The sequence below is a fragment of the Acanthochromis polyacanthus genome, chromosome 1 (assembly GCF_021347895.1).
Source record: "Acanthochromis polyacanthus isolate Apoly-LR-REF ecotype Palm Island chromosome 1, KAUST_Apoly_ChrSc, whole genome shotgun sequence".
NCBI lineage: Eukaryota > Metazoa > Chordata > Actinopteri > Pomacentridae > Acanthochromis > Acanthochromis polyacanthus.
Genome location: NC_067113.1, coordinates 23,653,151 through 23,674,040, shown reverse-complemented (window position 1 = coordinate 23,674,040; position 20,890 = coordinate 23,653,151). Strand labels below are relative to the sequence as shown.

The 20,890-nt window shown below is 42.2% G+C and overlaps 1 protein-coding gene across 2 annotated transcripts in view; it reads right to left on the bottom strand.

Annotated features, from left to right (window-relative positions):
- dph6 (diphthamine biosynthesis 6) overlaps positions 1 to 20,471 on the bottom strand; it is a 57,606-nt gene extending 37,135 nt beyond the window's left edge. For both annotated transcript variants that reach the window (XM_051954866.1, XM_022214927.2), the window contains exons 1-5: positions 20,337 to 20,471; positions 19,858 to 19,949; positions 16,907 to 17,091; positions 3,756 to 3,829; positions 2,754 to 2,872 (exon numbers count right to left, since the gene is read on the bottom strand). In XM_051954866.1, the coding sequence (XP_051810826.1) occupies positions 2,754 to 2,872; positions 3,756 to 3,829; positions 16,907 to 17,091; positions 19,858 to 19,949; positions 20,337 to 20,359 (493 nt within the window). In that variant the 5' untranslated portion in view covers positions 20,360 to 20,471. The remainder of the gene's footprint in view (positions 1 to 2,753; positions 2,873 to 3,755; positions 3,830 to 16,906; positions 17,092 to 19,857; positions 19,950 to 20,336) is intronic.
- Between the last annotated feature and the right edge of the window lie 419 nt (positions 20,472 to 20,890).

The following is a 20,890-nucleotide window of genomic DNA, read 5'->3' as shown; positions in this document are numbered from 1 at the left end:
TGCCATTTAAATATCCCAGCCTTGCATACTGAAGAGGTTTATTAAATTTCCTTTAATGTCTTTGACCATTAACTGTCCTTTAAGTATTTATTAAATTATAATCAACGTCCCCAAGTGGTGAGGTGATCAGTGGAAGCAAATATGTGACATAAATTCCCTTCCCCATAGCACTAAGGCTATGTTCGTCTGAAGTGTAAAAGATCATGCAGAGATAAAAGGTTTCTCGGCAGATAGACCCTGATTTCACACATGCCAATTATCTCCGGAGCTGAGGACCAATTAGCTGCTGAACCTGTGCCCTGATGCACACCTGCACTAATCAATCAATTAACTAATTACATGCATATTTAATACCAGCTTTTGGAATTGCCAATTACCACGGTTAGCTCAAGAGATGCTGCATTACGAAGAGACAGTTTTGCCAACAAAATATGCATTTCCCTTTGAGAGGAATGCTTTTCTTGCTAATTAAAAGCATTTTTTGACATTCATAGAGCTCATACTCAGGGAGGTGAACTTACTTCACTACATGCAATTTGGCGATCTTCAAAGACTAAAATCTTCTTTTCTCTCTTTTGTGGTTTTAGGCTGCCATCAGCACACAAATGAATACTTCTTGAGAATTCACTTAGAGGATCATCCTGCATTTGAACAGCTGTCTTTTTCAGTGCGAGGATTTGTGATGAAGAAAGAAAGAAAGAAAGAAAGAAAGAAAGAAAGAAAGAAAGAAAGAAAGAAAGAAAGAAAGAAAGAAAAGAATTCTCTCATCTGTTCACCACTAATTTCAACCTGTCTGATGAAGGAAACTTAATCTTGAATCCCTCCCATTATTAACAGCCCAACAGAAGTCATTTTATACAACCACAAAATATCATAAGCTGCTGTGGCTGTCAGTTCAGATGCCAACTTAACCTTTGCCCTGAGAAAGAGTTTTTTTCCCCCTCTGCATCGGGTCTGCACAAGTAAATCCCCCAAATCTCTTTCTCTTGCTCTCTCTCCCCCTCACACACAAACACCGAAGGCCACCAGGTATGCCCTTCTGTCACCCAATATCTCCTAAACAGCACACCTCACTGCTCAGACCTGCTCTCTCCAAAGCTGCAATTATACGAGCGCTGCCTAAAACGCCTTGGGCACTTGCACCCTTATTCAATTCTCTCCTTTCTAATTACCAATGCCTTGGGACAGGTGAGAAGTCAGGGCTGATAAGATCTTTTCTTTTACCTGTAGCCAAAGCACACATGCACACACGCTCCCACAAACACCTACAGTGGGAGGCCAAGATACACACTCGAAGGCACCCGGGGGTGATTTTCCTTTCTAATTATAATCTTCCAAAAAATGTTGAGAATTTGCTTTTAGACAAAGTTGTGTTTAAAGTAGAAAGCTTGGCAGAGGTAGCAGGGTTAGAGGGCGACTGAGGTCTTTAAGGTGGGGTGTTTTCTTTAAAAGCATATTATTTCAGAATGGTAATTTGGCATTATGATTGCTCTATTAGTATTAAAAGCAGGATTAGGTTGTATGTGGTTGCAAGGGTACGAAGATTTTTAAAACACAAATTTCTACAAGTAAACAATGATTAAGTTTCACAGAACAAAAGGTCTTAAAAGCATGGATTCTGACATCATCTGTCTCCTGATGGACATCTGACAAGTGATATTATTTATTACCAAAACGTCCTTTATCTGAGCCATTAAAAAAGAGAAATGGCTCCAGCAAATAAAGTACCAAAGATAAATGGCTCGACAAGTGCATTCCATAAGAGGTTATTTGAGCAGTGTTGAAAGATATGCAGAATATCCTGCTCGGCTCTGCGGGTCATCAGTCAGCCGTGGACCCCTTTTCGACTGATTGCTACCAAAGGTGACAACAAGCACTTAACAGCACGTAAACAGTGTCTACATGATGATCTATCGCCAGGAGTAGTTTGAGAGTAAAAAGAACCATTTGTAGCCATAATTATCATTTATCACTGGCACCGTCAAAGGGGATCCGGCTGCACTGTCAAGTAGATACAGGTAGGGATCTTAACATCGTGTACCCGAGAAAAGCAAAAGAAAACTTTTTCTTTTTTTTTTTTTTTAGTCTCTCCTGTTATTCAGTAATCTGATCTTCCTGTCCTCGGGCTCCAAAACAGGCAGGTAGAGAGCAGGTGACACCGCATTAACCTCTTCCTTCAGCGCTGAAGCAGTTGAAAAACGTAAATGAGAGATACCAGATTTTAATCTTCGCTTCATGGACCATGTATTTTGAGCTGTGCAAAAAGCAGAGAAAGCAGTGTTTCTCATACACAATGGGGACATGCGCCGCTTATTGACAGGTTGCATTAATGTGCAGGGCAATCACCTGCGATTATTTCTCAACTGCCAGCCCTCCCTCCACCCACCCTCCAAACACCACCGTGCACCTCCCTCGCACCTCCTCCCACTGTGCTTCTTATCTTTTCATATTGTTCTCTGCTTCAATACCTTTGCCGCTGGCACAAGTCTCAACACCACTGCTAAGTCATAGATTAATGATTAGGGCATTACTCTGCTTGTCTCTCTTTTTCTCTCTGGTTTCACCTCCTTTTCCCCCACTCATATCCCTCACATATCCAAATTCTGTCCCATTGATCCCTGTACATAACACTACTTACCCAACATGGCCCCTTAAAAGAAAGTAAAAAGAGACTGAAAAAGGGGGACCAGAAGTAAGGGGACATGAGACTCGCCCGCTTGGCTGTGACACAAAAGAGTGAGATACAAACTCACCAAAGGCGGCGACTTTGATGAGGATAGCACGGAGGTCAGATGATATCATCTCTGACAGCAGGGACTCTTGGTCTCGGCGCCACAGGTAGGCCAAGGGCTGTAAACCAAGCCGCAAACATCTGGGGAACAGGTGAAAGGGGTGCAAAGCAGTTATTATTGAATATTTGCCAACTTCACAACAACTTCAAAGCCAACTTGGCCAGGCATCTTTTCCATTTGCAGGAAAGCTGCCACCTTGATAGGCCCAGAGCACATGCCCCCACCTGCCACGAGAGCCAGCGGCTTTATTCAAGGAGAAGACAAAAACAAAAAAACTCCATCTTAAGCTCTGGCTTGTCTCTCACATAAACTTATGTGAAACACACATCCACAGCAGGTAACTGGAGCCAAACTGTCTGCCCTGCAATGTCTGCTACTCAAAAAATGCCAGGGATGTTTATGTGTATATGTGTGTCTCTAATGTGTACACAGAGAAACAATAGCTGACTGACAACAGGATTTGTTAAGAAGAGAACTTTTGTGCTACAATGTGTCCAATCTCAGAAAATTTAGAAGAAGAGAGAGCAGAAAAAACGACAACAGAAAGAATAAAACAAGAACAAGAAAGACATATAGGCATCCGTGTCACAAGCAAGCCACGTCATCTTTCTGCAAAAAACTATCCCCAAATGGCAAAATCACATCACAATTATAAAACTATCAGCTTTACTACTTTCCTTGAAAAGCAATGGCAGCTCAAAAACTGAACAGAACCACACCATAAAATCAAAGCTAGTCTAAATAAAATCACGTAAACAACACAGTGTGTGTATGTGTGTCTAAACAAATCTCAGTCCAAGTTTGGAAAACGCACTGAGGTAAAGACTACAGAGGATGTACTCTTTTCCTTCGGTGGACCACAGATTGTGCGTCATTTGAGTTCAGAGGCCTAAGCCTGGTGGGTGTGTGCACTTTAGATAGAGAGCGTGTTCTAGATCACGAGTGTATGTGTGCTTGACTTACACATTTTCCACGCGGACCCTCTGGTAATCGGACAGAATGGCCCCTACAGACACTGCTTCGACACCCTCCTTTTCCTGTGGGGAGGGAAAGAAGGAGGAAAGTTAACTACAAAGATGTCTTGCCTTTTCCATTACAGTATACAATATGTGCAACGTGAATTGTAACATGATGTCACAGTCTCTCGGGGCCAAATAGTCCTTTCTCAGCCTACAATAGTGGCCCAAAGTGTTATCTGCACAGACCCATGCGAGCACATGTAAACACACTCGCACACAAAAGTGAAGAAGACAAAGAAAGCAGATTCCGGACAGCTCATTCCTTTCATTGGACCGCAATCCTGTGGGGATGTTTACACTCTGGTGGTATCAAGGCCTTTATGGTCCAGCCCATATCCCCTGGAGGTGTGCGCACATGGTTCTGGGAGCGAACGTGTGTGTTTATGCGTACATGTTGGGATGCTCGTGTGTGAGCGGGGGCACCAGCAGCGCCAAAGGCAGTCGCTGGACCTTATCGGCGGTCTAGTGTAAGCAGGAGATGAGAGCGTCTGGCCGCAGTTTACCATCCTCTGCACACCCAGGCAGAAGATGGAACCGCAGTGACAACTTGAAGTATCAGCGGAACTTTGTGTCTGTGAGTGGCATGTATCTTTAATACTGCTGAGGGCTAATCTAATTGCTTTTCATATCATATTCATATTTCAGAAACAGTGAGACAACTATGCACTCGAGAGATACTGACACAGCCTTGAGATGCATTCAATCTTCTTGCACGAGAACAGGCTTGATGTGGAGTGACAAACAAACACACACGTGCGAGTGAAGAGCCGCATGCCGACGCACACGCATGCATAGACATAAATGCACAACATCCCTCCTCCCCCTCCGCTTCACTCACACACACCTGCAGATTCATTAGAACATTACATGGGCTGTAATTAGAATGAGAGGCAAGGGTAGAAGCAGTGGAGGGATGCACAAGTCTCCAGTAAATTACCTTGTAGCCATTATCAATTTCCCTGGCTACTGGTCCTTAAGATAACCCCCCCACCCCTCCTTTTCCCTGTGGTCCCTTCCTGCAATTTTTCTCTGCCTGATAAACATGCTGATTAAAGCGAACAGCGTGTAAACCTTTGATACTTTCCTAAATGAAATCCATGCCCTGCCTGGGGCCTGATGCTGAGCTGAAATGCACTGTGCCTCACACACGCAAACACGCACAGCTCCACATGGGCGTGCCAGCTAATCAGATAAAGGATGTGCTCCGTGCATGTGTGTGTATGTGTGTGTGGTATTCGCGGTGCAGCTGAGGATGTGAGGTATAAAGCTGAAGCTAAACACACACACAGACAGACGCGCAGCCAGAATTTAACTCTTTGACCTAAAGTTAAACACCAAGAGATCTTAAGGAGGGATTCAAGTTTTAATATCTCTCCAATATGTCCAACACTGGAATGTACATTATAGTCAATTCCACTGCCCAGTGACAGTAATTAAGTCAGACTGATAACATTTCAGCCCGGCACAGAACGAAGGGGGCTGCAGGCAGTGTCATGTAATTCTAGGTAAGCCTTAAGGCCAGCACTCTATTCTAATACAATGATAACCTTTTCCCTAAATGCAACTGTCACTCCCTAAAGAGGCAAATTAGGAGGTAAAGAGCGGGATAAGGAGAGATAGAGAGAAAGATATACAAATGGGAGTGTTAAAGGAGTGTGCTACATCAGCACCAATTTGGTCCGTTGCCTTGAAACTTAGCAGGACCTGACAGAATATCAGAGCATCAGAGCAAAAACAAGCAACAGATTCGTCTTGCATTTCTGTCTCTCTGTCTCCCTCTATCTCCTTTTCCTCAGGAGGCAGACCGTTGGAGATGCTTGGACCTCTCAGGTTCGACTCTGCCTCGACTAATTAAGTGACTTTCCTTTTTACTGGCTCTTATTACATCACATCACGCAGCCTCATACCCAGGCATGCTCACAACTAATGATAACACAGACAAATTTCTCAAACATCGCCTTGTTTTTCAGTGGAGTCTCCAGCTACTAGACCATTTGGCAACAGCTTTGGGAAATGATTATTTTTGGATGTAGTTGTGTTTTTGTCGCTATTATGGCTATCACCAGGAGACAGGCAGGAATGAGGGGGCAGCTAATGCCGCTCTAGATGCGATTTTACAAATTCTAGCCATACTTTCTCATCCTCTGTGGGAGAAGGTGGGATAAATTATTGTGAGGAAGGGGGATATGTATGTATAAATCTGAATTGATGGATATTATGGGAATTGTTCTATGTGTATTCATGATGCCATAAAAAATACAAACTTTGATTTTTATGGTAGCTGAAAAATTTATCAAAATGGTTTATAGTGGAAATATTTGACAAAGCGACTAGGTAGCTCATGAAGCACAGTATAATAATAAATAATAATAAAATCTTTATGAGAGCTATCCGGCTAAACGATGTTTTGACTGCATTAGAGGTGGGATCTGGGTAACATAAAGATAAATCAAGGCAGAGGTCATCAGGAGGCTTGTGACCCACAAACCACTTTTCTTTCTTCATGACTGTTGGCACCAGATCTGAAAGAAGAGCTCCCTCCCTGTCCTGATTCCGTGCCACTTTTTTTTTTAACATTTAATGACCCTAGTTCATTAAAGGAAGCCTCACCTGATCCAGGACCCGAGGCCCTGCATTAACTCATGCCCAGAGCGGGACTAATTCTGGCATGGCGATGTGCAACACTGCAAGCCCCTAGCAGCTCCGTCAGAGGCAGACTAAACAAAGGCCCGGCCTGGCTTCCCCTGTCCTCTCCGGCAGGCAGAAAAGCTATTAATGAGGATCTATGGCCCAGAGCAATGGAAGTCCTTAGTCCCCCCCAGTCATGTCCATCAGGGTACTTAGCCCCATGCAGTCATTAACTTCTGTTACTAATTGTCAAATTCATTAAACTAATCCTTCCTCCACATCCGGATGTCTCCCGTGGAAATGGATGGAGAGGGCTGAGTTATTAAGATGTCAGCTGTGGAGAAGATTAAGGCCAGCAGACATGCTCCACAAAGAAACGATACGGCCATTAAACTCTATATCAAGGTAGCGTGCGTGATATACTTTGTAATTATATATACATTCATCTTAGTAAGGGAGTAAAAGACTGATTCAAATGTATTCACAGTCACAGACATGCCTTCAGTCAAGATATGTATCTGCCCCAAAGATACACACACGAAAATCATAAAAGGAAAAGAATTCAACTTGAGAATGCAGCTATTTTTTTCAGCTCTCTGCTTTAAAAGGTACTTACCCAGGCCACATATTCAGTCAGGGTAATATTCAACAGTCAAAGCCATTAACAGCAACCAAGGCAATTAGAAAGCCATAAAATATTAAAAATTCAATATTCATATTCATATGGAATACATCAGAACCCTCATTAACTCTCTCTCAATGGCTGTCACAATGAGGTCTTAATTATACACCCTAACAATACAAAGCTCCATTTTGCAAAATGGTGGGTTTCCAAAATGCCCATTTCATTCTGTTCTGACAACTCCGAGTTCAGAGTTGGCAGATCTTAACTATTAGTGACACAAGCCTACAAATTTCCATTTCAAAATCCTCTTTTTGTCAAGTCCAAAGTTGTTGACATTCACACTGTATTATCCTGCTGCCTCCTGTATGCAGCGTGCTCGTCTGTGATAGTAGGGAGGTGGGGAAGAGGACAAGATGGGGAAATTAATTAGAGTGCTTTGAATGACAGTTTGCTCAAGGGCACCGGGGCACCATCACGTGCTCTCCATCGTTGCAATCACGCTGTCACATCGTCACCGTGTCTGACCCCGCAGCCTCCGATCCCGGCCCCCTTCTCTTCAGCATCCCCTCTCCTCCTCTTCATCCCTCTTCACCTGGATCCATCAAGTAAGTGACTGGATGCGACACGCTTTTAATGTTCTCTGCATTAGATCAGCTCCTGGCCTGTTGTAATGTGATGGGATCGTTCTCTCCTCTTCGCCTACATGGTAAGAATATGGGGAGGGGGTTGGACCTTGTTGTAGCAGCTGAAGTAGATGTGGTACAGGGGCTGGGGCCTGCTGGGGTCAAGTGATTGTGTTTAATGTAATGCAGACATAGTCCCGGGGCGTGTTGGGTTGTCCTGACAGCTCAGACATGCCAAACTGACAGGAAGCTTAGTATGAGCTTAGTAGGAGGAGACACTGCTTATTTGTTGTAAATTAGCTTTCTCATTATCATTCCGTTATACTCCAAGGTGACTCCCAGAGTTGGTAAAGGATTGACAGGACATGCAGAGGTGTTCACGGGGTAAAGAATATCATTTGGACCAGGTGTAATGGTACAGCCAATATTTGCAAAGTTATATTCTGCGTATTTAGAAGACACTGACACTGAAGCACTACGCACTCTCTCTGATCCATCAAAACAAAGCAACAAATGGACATACAGGCTTAGCGAATATCTTTGTAAAATAAACACGGGCCAAAATCTTGTTTTAAAAGGCTTTCAGAGACATTCCCTTTGGTAAATTGGTGGGGCTGTGTGTTTGAAGCAGCTGTTGAAAGACGAGCTCTTCCTTTGTGCTTGTGGCTGGGCTGGCGAGATGAGTCAACGCGTGTCAGTCCTCAACTGTGCAGAGTGCTGCAATAAGAAAAACAAAGTTCTCACAAAGCCAGCTGCTCATAAACCTAAATGCCCCGACCGGTTCCTGAGACGATGCAGGTCAGAGTTGCAAGAAGTGGAGAGAGGAAGCACACTCGGGGAGAGTATTATCCTTCACTGAGGCCACTCTGCAGGATGACCAGCCGACAGAGGATATGACAGGAGACATTGTCTCTTCAACACGATGAGTGAAGGACGCTTATCAAGCGGCGGAAATGTGACGAGTGACGGGTCAGTGTGCAGCGATTAGAGCGAGCAGAAAAATGAAAAAGAAGCTGCTGGTTTCATTCACTGATGTACTACTGCAGCTTTTCACGGCTGAGCTTGTGTTTTGTACAGTTTCCTAGCCTGAAGTTTACACACACACACACACACACACACACACACACACACACACACACACACACACACACACACACACACACACACACACACACACACACACACACACACACACACACACACACACACACACACACGCGCGCACTCTTTAGTCTTGCATAGTGATTCATTTACAATGACAGAGCTGTTTTCAGCAATAGAGCCTGAGCATAAATATGCCGTGAAGCACAGCTGGAAAATGTAGAAATTCATCAGGGTTAAAAAGTAGAGAGATTAACGTTTCACGAGTTTCCTCTCAGATATATATGGTTACGTAAACACAGGCCCAGCCAGTCGTCAGGCAGGGAGGGAGAGGGCCTTCGCCAAAGCAAGCACAAAGGCTAGTTTCAGCAGGCCAAGGACAAGGAGGCTTTCCATATCAACACACATGGAAAACTAAATGTAGGGAAGAAGCGGTGAGACATACGGCTGTTTACCGATGTGCCGTATGTCCATGAATACTTGCGATTCAAACAAGCATGTTCAGTTATTCCTGGGTTGTAAAAAATGCAATATTTTAATGTTTTTTTTATTTTTGCATTAATCAAATGGTCGCATTATGCCTTAGCTTTCAGTATATCAACTGTTTTGGGATTTGTGAGATGGCAAGAAAAGTCATTTCCTCCGAACATTCAAGGTCTTGCCTTTCACCATTAAAAGCATAAGATGTTCCAACAAATAACCATCAGCTATAGTTTACTGTAGGGCATAAAACAAAGTCATAACCCCACCTCTGTCACAGAAACATTCCCACTTGGCTGAGGTAAGAGTGTTTGAGCATCTGAGACAGGAAGTTGCTTCCAGAAAGCAAGAGGGACAGAATCAAAGAGCAAGCCTCATGCCACAGAGAGGTAAACTATGTCAGTTGCTTTTTATGGCCGAGAACAAGCACCTAGTCCACGGGGTGTATGCTAACACATATTGATGTCCATGTACATGCGTAGTGGCTCGTGCACACACACACTCCAAAATGTAAATGTTTTTCTGGTGAGGTCAGGTTCCAGGCTCTTGGCATCTTGGCTCTCCTGTCCTCCATCCTCTAAAGCTCCAGCAGACATCATGGACCCCCCCTCGCTCCCCAGGGAGAGACTAGAGGAAAATATAGCAGTGATGCTGGTTTAACCCACTCTCCAGACTCCAGACAGTGTTTTTCTATGGCTGGTTATGACTTTAGCGGCGGGAGGTGATGGGGCCCGCCACAAATATTTCTTGAGGGGAATGGTTCACAAAATAACACATAAAAGCCCCTCTTAATTTTTGAGTACATGAATGGCAGGGAGTTGAAAGACTTAACACTTTTCCTTAGCTGTCTGTTCTGAGGCAAACAGTGTCAGGCCTGACTAGCAGTTCATACTGGTTAGTTTAAAAGTCCAATCTCCTACATTATTCATGCTTTTTTTTAAACGGCTCGATTATATTTCACATTTTTGATGGCTTATGAGTGAAAACAACTGGATAGAGCAATGTGCTAAACCATAGCCATGTAAGTCTGACATTATATTTTCAGAAAAGCTGAAATGTGAAGAGATAGAAACTAAAGATGCAATGCAACATCTCTGATGATCAAAAGTAATAGTTATTTTGAAAGAAGACATCCAAAGGCATTTAAAAAAAATCTGACAGGCTACACACAATGACAAGAAGGAGGAAAAGATATCATTTATTTAACCAGGGACAGATTTCCCTTAATCTTTAATATGAAAAATTACAGCAATAAACTTTTCATAATGTTGTATTTACGTCAGTGCATAACACAACATATTAGCCAATAGTTCAAATGCAAATAACCTTTAGAAACATCTACAATTCCTCTGACATCAAAATAAAACCAGCAAATAAGACTGTAAAGACACACGTTCCTCACTGGAACAATGTTCAACCAAGCAGTGTAGTGGTTCATGCCCTTGGCGAGGCGAGATAAGGCTATCAGCTTCCATCATCGCTAAACAAGATTGAGCAAAGTACATTAAGCAGAAAAATACAAACAAATTACAAAGGCTTGAGGCTCGACTCTTTATCTAATGTTTGCGGGGACTGCTAGCGTCAGTTGGTGGGAAATGGGCCTGCATCTAATAGATCCTGTCCCACCACTTCCACACGGCCGGCGAACAATGCACAGTGCCATTATCTCAGCGCTAATGCTATCCTTCCTCATGTGCAAAACAAGCCTGCAATCTCAGTCCCTCTGCCACTGTGTCGACCAACATAAATACAAGCATCTCAGACCAAAGGAAAAAGATAACAATGGCTATCACACAGAGGCACAACACAGAGAGACAGCTGATTGAAGGAATCTATACTTGCCTGTGCTGTAATATATCCCTAAATAAGGCACTGTGAAGTTTGCTGAAATGTAATAAAACAAACTTTCCGCAAAGTGATCATCCATTGGCACTGGATTGCTTGTAAGCCACTTCCAATAACACCATTTAGAAGTCTCTCTGCACTACAAACCAGCTACAACAAGCTTGCATTAGCTTAGTTATTGATCTGATCTCCTAATCCCTTGCTGTGACCCCAGAGGTCATGATTTATGTATTAAGCAGCTTTTTAAAGAAATCCATTTTCCTGTTGAGCCCCCAATGTACGTCTAATGCGGCACCATGCCGGTAATCAGAGAAGGGCTGCGTGTTTGATTTTGACCCCTCCTTTTATAGTTCACACCCCTCCTCAACATCTTGTCTCACAACACCTCAGCCTCCTAATCAATACTACAGAGCTCCTGGTTCAACTAGAGATTCCTCCGCCTGCCTGCCAGCCAGCCTGCCCTCCTCCTTCTCCTCTGTGTTCCTTTCTTTCTCCTCTCCCTCGGTCCTTCTCCACACTTTCCTCGCAGCAGGATGCACCTCCATCAGGGCACTAGCAGCCAGACAGTGCCAGGCTTCTGAAGGGTCCTGATGAAAGTTTGACGACAATACAATGGAGACAAAGACACCAGTAGAAGAAAGTGGAAAGAGCGAACAGAGGGAGAGGGAAGAATGAAAAAGAATGTCTGGACTTGCGGACAGACTGCCTCTGTGATCTCAGAGGGCCCCACTCTTGTCTCCTGATGTCGATAATAGAGCGATGATAGTGGCTGAGGATGATGGGGGGAGTGTGCCTGGAATAAAGGTCAAGAAAACAGGGAATGGGGAAAGAGTGTGCGTGAATTTAGGAGAAGGATTATCTCACTAAACACAAAGTGTTTTAAGACACACTAGCGAAAGGGAATGTTTCATCTACAAAGGCCAAAGGTCTCAGTGCACCTCTTCGGGACTTTTCCCAGACATAAGAAAAAATTAAGGAGAAGTTGGGTGCTAACTGACCTGGCATATCCAAAAAATAAAAGAACTTTGAAAAAAAGTGTTTTCTAAAAAGTCGAATGCATTACAGGATGGGAGATTAGATTTGAAAGTAACATTTCCATCGTTCGCAATGCCGGGTCTCAGGATGACAGAGATGTTACAGTGCTGCTAATTAGAGCTGGCAGAATAGAACATGTGCATAGATATCATCTATTGTTCCTCATCACTCTAATGAGCTTAAATGTCTTTGTCTTTATTCATCAGCTCAAAGGTTGCGGAGTTGCCACGATACAGTCATTTTCTCTTTATATATTATCCATTAGTACATCATGTGATTGAAGCTACGGCTGCGACTTTGCAGAACTCCCAACCATATAGGCTGTGCTACTTTCACAAATATCTTAGTGTTGTAAAATATGCGCGTCTCATAAAAAAGAAACAAATAACAACTACTATTTCATAACATATACTTTTGTGCAGCATCAGTTGAGTGTGCAGTCGAGTTTGACAGAGAGAAAAAGATGAGAGCACTCCTGTCTGCCCTAGAGTGTTGAAAGAAGGCAAACTGGGGGGAAAAGAGAGAGACAGAGGTGTGCAAGGAGAACAGAGATAGACCTGTTATCATGTAACAGAGGCCCAGTTTGACCTGACCTTGAACACACGAGCGTGCATGCACACACACACACACTAGCAGGGTCACGGGGCATAAAGAGCCACTGTGTCAGGTCACAGAGCACAGAGAGAAGGATAAAGGACTTGAGGGATGTGATATGACTAATATGAGGGGTTTTGCAGGCCTTCGGGGGGACTGGCGTTACAGCCAGGGGTGACTGACACTGTTGATCTGTATCACACATCACAGCAAATCACAACAGAGGAAAGCAGACCAACCACACGAGGAAGTATGGACACACAACCTACAAAATCAAATTTCAGAAATCCACACAAACAAGGACAGTTACTCATACAGAAAGAGAGAGTATTTCAAATTAAAACGCCAAAGTGTTATCTTTTATGTATAATGTTCATATTAGTTTTGAAGCCTGACAGACACAAAGATGCCATCTCTGAAAATACACCCTTAAGCTTTAGATGTCCACCAAAACTGTTATTTCTCCCCCTTTAAAGAGCGGGTTCAAAGATCAGCACCTAGCAGGATGGGACCAGGTACGGTGTGGCTTGCATGTCTATCAGGTTACACACTTCAAAGAAACCGTGCCATATACACAGCCAGTGATGAGAGCAAAGGGGCCAAGGATAGGGCCACATTGTCATTCTGCCATTATCACTACTGCCAGGGAATGGATAGCTCATTTTTTTCCTATTATAATTGGGCTTTTTTCCTCTATCAACAATGGTTCTGAAGAATATGATCTCTTCCTTTGAATCTTTTGAATGGCTCCAAACATTCTCAGAGGCCAAAGTGTATAGAGTATGTTTGGTTTGTCAGCTAATGGGAATGATCCATAGATGGCACTGTTGGCTCATGCTACAAGTCCATTGCCAACATTGCAAAGGAGGAGGAGGGAAGAATATCCACTTAAAACTCATCAACTTTGGATCTGAGAAAAAAAATCTTTCATCTATGCTCAAGTGTCATTTGCCAAATATAATCTTGTAACTTCTAATTAATTCAAACTGCTAGAAAGAATCTTTCAAAATATCACACTTCCCAAACAGAACACATTTTTTTCATGCTAAAACTGTTCTTTCCCAGCAATGGTGATTTAACAGCTCATTATCAAAAGAAGTGTGTTTTTTTCCCCCACTCTTTCTCCCCCTCCCTCTATCATTTCCTTCACTAATCAACAACACCCCAAACTTTATAGTGGGAAAAACATGCTGTGTTTTTTCATATTTTTTAGACAGAAAATAGTAAACTAGAAATATGTACTGAGCTGGGCTGAACGTGACCATAATGTATGGCTTTTTAAAAGATATTTGACATAGTGTGACAGAATCTTGTTTGTTTCAAAATGCAGATAATTAAATAATTACACAAGTTTAGTACCTCACATAATGGAGAATAAATGGTACAAGTCAGTCAACCCATTGATTAATGAGATTGCCAAAAAAGCATTCAAATTTCAACTTGAAATTTGAGATAAAAAGTTGTGTTCGTATGGTTGCCGTCACTCAGTGAGCCAAAGAGGAAGCCTGTTGTTTATGGTGCGGGTCTGCTGATGATGGTAAGAGGGGTAAACGGGGAGACGACTGGAGGTCTGCTAGCCGGCGAGGTCCCCCGTGGGAGTCCAACTGCCCTGATCTATGGCCTGTCTGACTGGTGAGGTCAGACCAGAGAAGCCCTGGAAATGGGAAATTAGCAGCCCTTTGCAATTAGAGCCCTGACCACAGGCAGAGATGGTATATTGCATCACATACCACAGAGATGTCTAATATTTGACCGTGAGCACTCATGAGAGGCCAAAACTCGGAAATTAGGCTGCGTGAATGTGTCTGTGCTCACAAGAAAACACACAATCAAGAGCTCTCTCATGTAGCTGCATGTGTAAAGCTGCCGATTTACACAGAAGATGGCAAAGAAAGTCAGGCAGAGGGCGCGAAATGCCCTGAGGCAGACTGACTGGCCCTTGCCACTGAGGCGGTGTGTGGACATGCATGGGCCCTGGAGCAGTCCTAAGCTCCAGATAAACATGTCTCCACACAGACCTACAGGAGGAACCATGCATACCCCCTACTCCACCCCTCTCATTTACACCAAAACCAAGGCAACTCCCATCTCAACAACAAACTCCTATCCACAATCCCATAAGAAGCGCTTAAATTTTGATGCTGCCGGCTAAAATAAGAGTTAGAGCAGGGCTGCAGAGGGGATGAAGTGTTACACAGGATCAATCCCACACCCTGTTTGCGCTGACAGCAGGGAGAGCTTTTGCTGCTGTTGAAATGTGTGTCCAGGTAGCTTTCTCATGGCTGCAGGCGGTCAGGTAGGCAGGCAGCGCCAGCGGTGTGTTAAACACACACGCAGTTATCTCCAACCTGTCAGTCAGCCACCCCGTACCACACTGGACCACCGAGGTCTCATACATAATTTGGCATCAAATGAATATTTTCTCAGTGTCCTGGCAAAAGTGGTATTTGATGAAATATTAATTTGGTGATTAATTTTTGCATCTGATCTTCTGTCAAGTGAGATGAAAAAAAGAATAGAATTTTTCCTGTGAAGCCATTGTTCAAGGGCACCTCGCTCAAACTTTGCACATGAAACTTTGATTAACTGATACAACAGGCACACTATTTTCCAGAGTAGGATAAAAAAGAAAAGTTACTCCACTTTGAAAGTGAAATTAAGACATACTAAACAAGACAGGCTAAAAGCACTAACACAGCTTTCTAATCGTCCCGGTAGACTGGGTGCACCACAAGTACGATCTGTTTGAGACAGCGTGATGGGCTACCAAGTGACTCTGAATCTGAACAGAATGACTTGTAAAAGTGTCAATCGTGTGACATAAAGTGCACTTAGAAAGTATTCAGATCCTTTCATTTTTTCACATTTTGCTAAGTTGTCATATTTTGTTATGTTTGTTCCACTGACTTAAGTTTTCAAGACGCCACAAGCTTGGATTTCGGGATTTTCTGCCATTCTTCTCAGCAGATCGTCTCAAATTCTGTCAAGTTGGACAGGGATCAACAGTAAACAGTCATTTTCAGGTTTATCTAGATATGTTTGATTGGGCCACTCAAAGACATTCAGAGTTGCCCAAAAGCCTCTCCAGTGTTGTCTTAACTGTGTGATTTGGGTCACTGTCCTGAGCATGAGAGAAATGTCTGCATTTTCCTCTAACAGCTTTACCTCAAAACTGACAAGTCTACCTGTCCGAGCCACAGGAAACCTCCCCTATAGCATAATGCTGCCGCCGCCATGCTGGATCGGTACTGGGAAAGGTGATGAACAATGCCTGGCTTCCTCCAGACACGACACTTAAAAATGCAGCCAGATTGTTTAATGTTGGTTTCATCAAGCTGTAGAATTTCACTTTTCAGCCTGGTGGGGTTTTTTTGCAATTTCGAAGTGGGCTTTCATGTGTCTGTCATGAAAAAAATGCTTTTATCTGGTCATTCAGATCTGTGAATTGGCGGTGATGGCTGTCATAGAAGTTTCTTTCATCCTCACACAGGATCTCTGTAACTCACTCAGAGTGGCCAACAGGTTCTTCATGACCGCTTCAACTAAGTTCCTTCTGCTCCAATGCTTGGTTGCGCCGGCTCTCGGAAGAGTCCCGTTTATTCCAAACTTCTCGTATGTAAGAATTGCGGATTTTTTAGTGCAGCAGATTTTGTTCGGTAGCTCTCCCCAGATCTATGCCTCAGTGGTATCCTCAACTTCATGGCTTGGTTTCTGCGTTAACGTGTACTGTCAATTGTGAAACCTTGTACACAAAGGTGTGTGCCTTTCCAAATTATCTCTAATCAAGTGACAAAATGGACTTCAGTCAAGGAAGAAAAAACTGGGAGGCAATGGGTGCCGCTGTGTGTGAGTGTTTATGGGCACATATTAAATATTTTGCTGTATTTCTTCACATGAAAATAAATAAATTAATGTATATTCAAACCCATGTAAAATATACGGCGACAGTGAAAATGAAATGTGAATGTGAAAAACTTGAAACAATGCTACAGATACCTACAGTGGCGCAAGCCTCTACAGTTTTTAATTATTTATTAAGTATTAGTGATGAAAATAGATAAATTAAACAGTATATTGTGAGTGCCTGGAAAATAAAAGGCCCTGGGATCTTTGAGTATCGAGGCTTCTTGGTCAGAGAAAAATTCTTTTTAAAGAGAGAAATACCTTGACAAGGTGCAGCAGCTGATACAGATCCTCCACCTCGTCCCCTTCTGTCTCACTGTAGTCTCTGCTGGTGTCAAGGCTGGAACCCTGGATGGTGCGTCTGTACAGAGGCAGCTCCATGGCGTCAGCATACAGCTCTATAGCCTGGTGGCCCACCGTCTGGTACATGTAGCTGTCCAGCTCATCTGTGGCATGAAGGAATGAAGCATGTTACAGCCTGAGTCTGCTGATAACTCATTAAACATGTATTTGACAAAAGGGATGTTGAGTTTAGTTAAATGTGCAGGTCATGATGCTGCAATCATCTGTGAAATTATCAAGCTTGATCAAAAATCTACTGGCTCGTTTCAGATAAGGGTAACGACTAACAATTTTTCAATTAAAATTATTTGCCAATTATGTTTTAATATGAATAAACAAACTGTATCTTCAGATATGAAACAGAGACCAACAAGATCCTTAAGGACAAATGTTTTAATAAAATAAAAAAAGAAATTTCAATAAACCTGTTACTATGAAAACAGCAGTGATTGAAGCCCACAAATTGGTCACATTTGTAAACTTACATGTTCTTAAAAAACATTTTTGGTCTCATGTTTTACAGGTTTCATCTTTTTCGCAGTGTGGTAACCTAAACCGGTGGCCTTGTGACTGGAAAGCCACTATTTCAATCCCCAGATGGACAAAGTAAATGTGAATGGGTAAAACATAAGAGCAGCATTAGCTCCCTTCTCATTAACACCACTTAGATGCACTTGACAAAGACCCATAAAAAGTTACTGCTCGGGTGGAGCTGCTCAACAGCCGGTATAGATCCACTGGGTCAGGGCTGCAGAGGGCAGTTTTTAGGTGTGAATGATTTTAACTGCATAAGCGTGAGCTAGGGATGAATAATATATCTGTGGCTGAGAAGGAACACACTTAACTTCTTCTCATTAATGTTCCAACAATGTTATTTCAGCCAATATTTATGTCTGATAATGCAGCATATACTGCAGATTAGAAATGCCACTCGCAGCTCTTCTCAGCATCTCTGAGTGAAGATTTTTGCTTCTCTCTTCCAGTCTGCTCTCTGTTTACACCAAACTGGGGCTTCTTACACAGAACAGGGATGCACAGACTGAAACAGACAGCAAGTTGTATGAAACTCAAATCAGTTTTTGGTTTTCCTTGTAAATTCAAGAAAAGCTGCCAGTACAAGAGACAGTTATCAGAGCAATTTATCAAAACACCTTATGACCAAGCAGAACAATAACCTGCAGAATTAAAGTGTCTTTAATCACTCCTCTAACAGTCCATCCACTACATCCACACCTGGTATGTTTTGCACTGATAAAAGAAGCAAATTCTTACACACAAATTACAAATTAATTCTAATTAACTGTCGAGCCTATTAGTGAAGCAACTTACATTTTGTTGGCTTCTAACAGATCAACAGTTTTAACAGAGGACAGAGAGTTTGAGTCTATTCCAAAAGACATGCACTTTTGTAAATACTAAAGTTCAAGAGGTTTAGGTAACCAAGATTTTGAACAAATTTGCAATTAATACCCGAAATGCTGAAAGCTCTCTAAACACTGATGTAAAAAATAAAATAAACATAACAATGTAAAATTACACATACGTATTTTATTTTTTATATTTTCCATTTGTAACATCAGTACAGTGTTATGGGTTATTCTAATGGTGAACATCACGTGACAACAAAGTCAGTTTTAAGGTTTTAGTTTTTGTTATGTTAATCAGTTATTCATGATCAGTTACTAATATGTTCACTCGCTTGCAGAAAAACAAAATGCTGACGTGTTTTTGGGTTAGAGCAGACCACTGCTTTCAGCTCACCACATGTGAGTGTGTTACACAAATATCCAAGAAAAGGGGTCAGTAGTAAATACTCCAGGTTCATTTCAGAGGATGCCTCTTCATCATCTGTAGGAATCCTTTTGATTTTAGAAAGTGGGACGCAGCATTTCTAATAAAGTATGGAAAAAATGACCATGGTTAAACCTACAGAACTCTGCATAACCGACTAATGGATAAAGAGTTTTGTTTTCACTATCATAGTATTAGAAAATTTCACTCCTGTTCCTCTCTTTGAGAGCTGCTGGACACGCAGTAGATTAATTTTTTAGCAACATTTGCTTTCCTTAAAGTGCATGATAGACATGGAAATTATTATCAGTTATCTATATCAGAGGTATTTCCAAATTAGTGCATCTCGAGTCTCGCATGGCCAGACCATTCTCCAGGCTGACACAGCGCTGTGTAGAATGATGTGGCATCACCTTACTGTCATTCTGCTATAGATTTAGAAAAGTTCTGGCATGTTTGTATTTGTTTAAAACAATTGTAATCACCTTGGGTGGGGCTAAGACAAGGATAATGTGATGGTGTTCATTCAAAACAACGATGGAGGAACAGTTTTGGTTGAACAATTGCATGCACGGAGGCAAGCACTGCTATTACAAAGGATAATGTACTGGAAAGGTGGGGCTGCACAGGAGGTCATTGTTGTTTGTGCTGTTTCGTGAAGTAAAGGGGATTTTTGAAAAGGTAGATGGTGGATTGGGAGGAGGACATTGTGTGAAATGTGCAGCCAGTGGCGGGCTTATACCCATAATCTACAGCTAGTGTGAGAAGAGTATTCCTGCAAAAGAGCACATGGCTGAAACAACTGTAACCATTACTTCACTGTTGTTGTTGTTTTTTTTACGTTAATATAGAAATTAACAAAAAGATATACAAAATTCATTCATTTTTGCATATTTCACATGTAAAATTAAACCCCCAGCTGAAAAAGCATGTATCTGTCTGCACACAAAACTACACACAGTTCATACTGAAAGTTCTGCAGTTATTTATGTATGCAAAGTTCACTCCTTAGTTTCTTAGTCCGCAGAAGTGCAGCTGGCTGGCCCACATAGATCATACCTAACCCTTCTTCTCCTCACCTGTGTGAGCAGGGCGCAGGTTGGCCAGAGCTACGATCCGGTGACCAGCAGCAACACACTGCATCATGTTGTAGCAGCTGTCTTTGCCCCCACTGGAACACAGCATGAGAAATGGACACGCAGGTAAGGCTGTGTTTGAGTCATTAAAATGTTATGCATTAACATGGGTGTACGGTTAGTAATCTGGGAATAGGGTGCAGCAACATTAATATCCAGCGATGAAAAGCATGTAGCTGGAGCAGTGGCTGATGATGTGTTATTTAAAGTCTTTACTCTTACTTACTACAGTAAGTTGGCTATTGTATGCTATTCTTGTAATAATTTTCAATGCCAGCATATTCAGTAACTTAAACATTTCATTAGTGTTGTGTTCTGGTTTTGAAAATACAACATCCTCTTCCACATATTGCACTGCTGCCACCAGAACATCCGCGACACAGCAATGAGGTGGTTAAATAAATAAAAAAAAATGCGGTTACCTTATTAAAGCAACCACCTTCATCTTCTTGTATTTTGCTTTAGAGTCCAACAGTATTGACTAACGGTTTAGAAAGTGATAGCTGCGCTTAGCAACCGGTGAATGTACACAGAAACATGTGAGCTTAACTTCCGCGTTGTTGAAGGACCCTGTTTATACAGCGAGGTGCCCTGAAATATGCCTGATAGAAAATCCGTCTCCCCGTTCTCTTTTTTCTTTCTTAATGTCACATTTAAGTTCTGACAAACACTCAGGAAAACATCATTACTAAGTAATAGCAGAGTGTTGATAATTATTCAGAAAACACTATACATAAACACTATATAAAATATGCTATAATGAAAGATGGGGCAGTTTGAAAGCAATTAATTGAAAAACATACAAAATCAAAATAACTAAATAATTAATAGTAATTTAAATAGTAACTATAAATAGGTAAAAGGTAGATTAGAGAGATAACAATGGAATTGTATTTTTCCTATAAACTGATAAACACAGCACCACAACCAAAGATCCACCAGTCCAGTGTGTTTATACATTTGAATTAATCGTAAA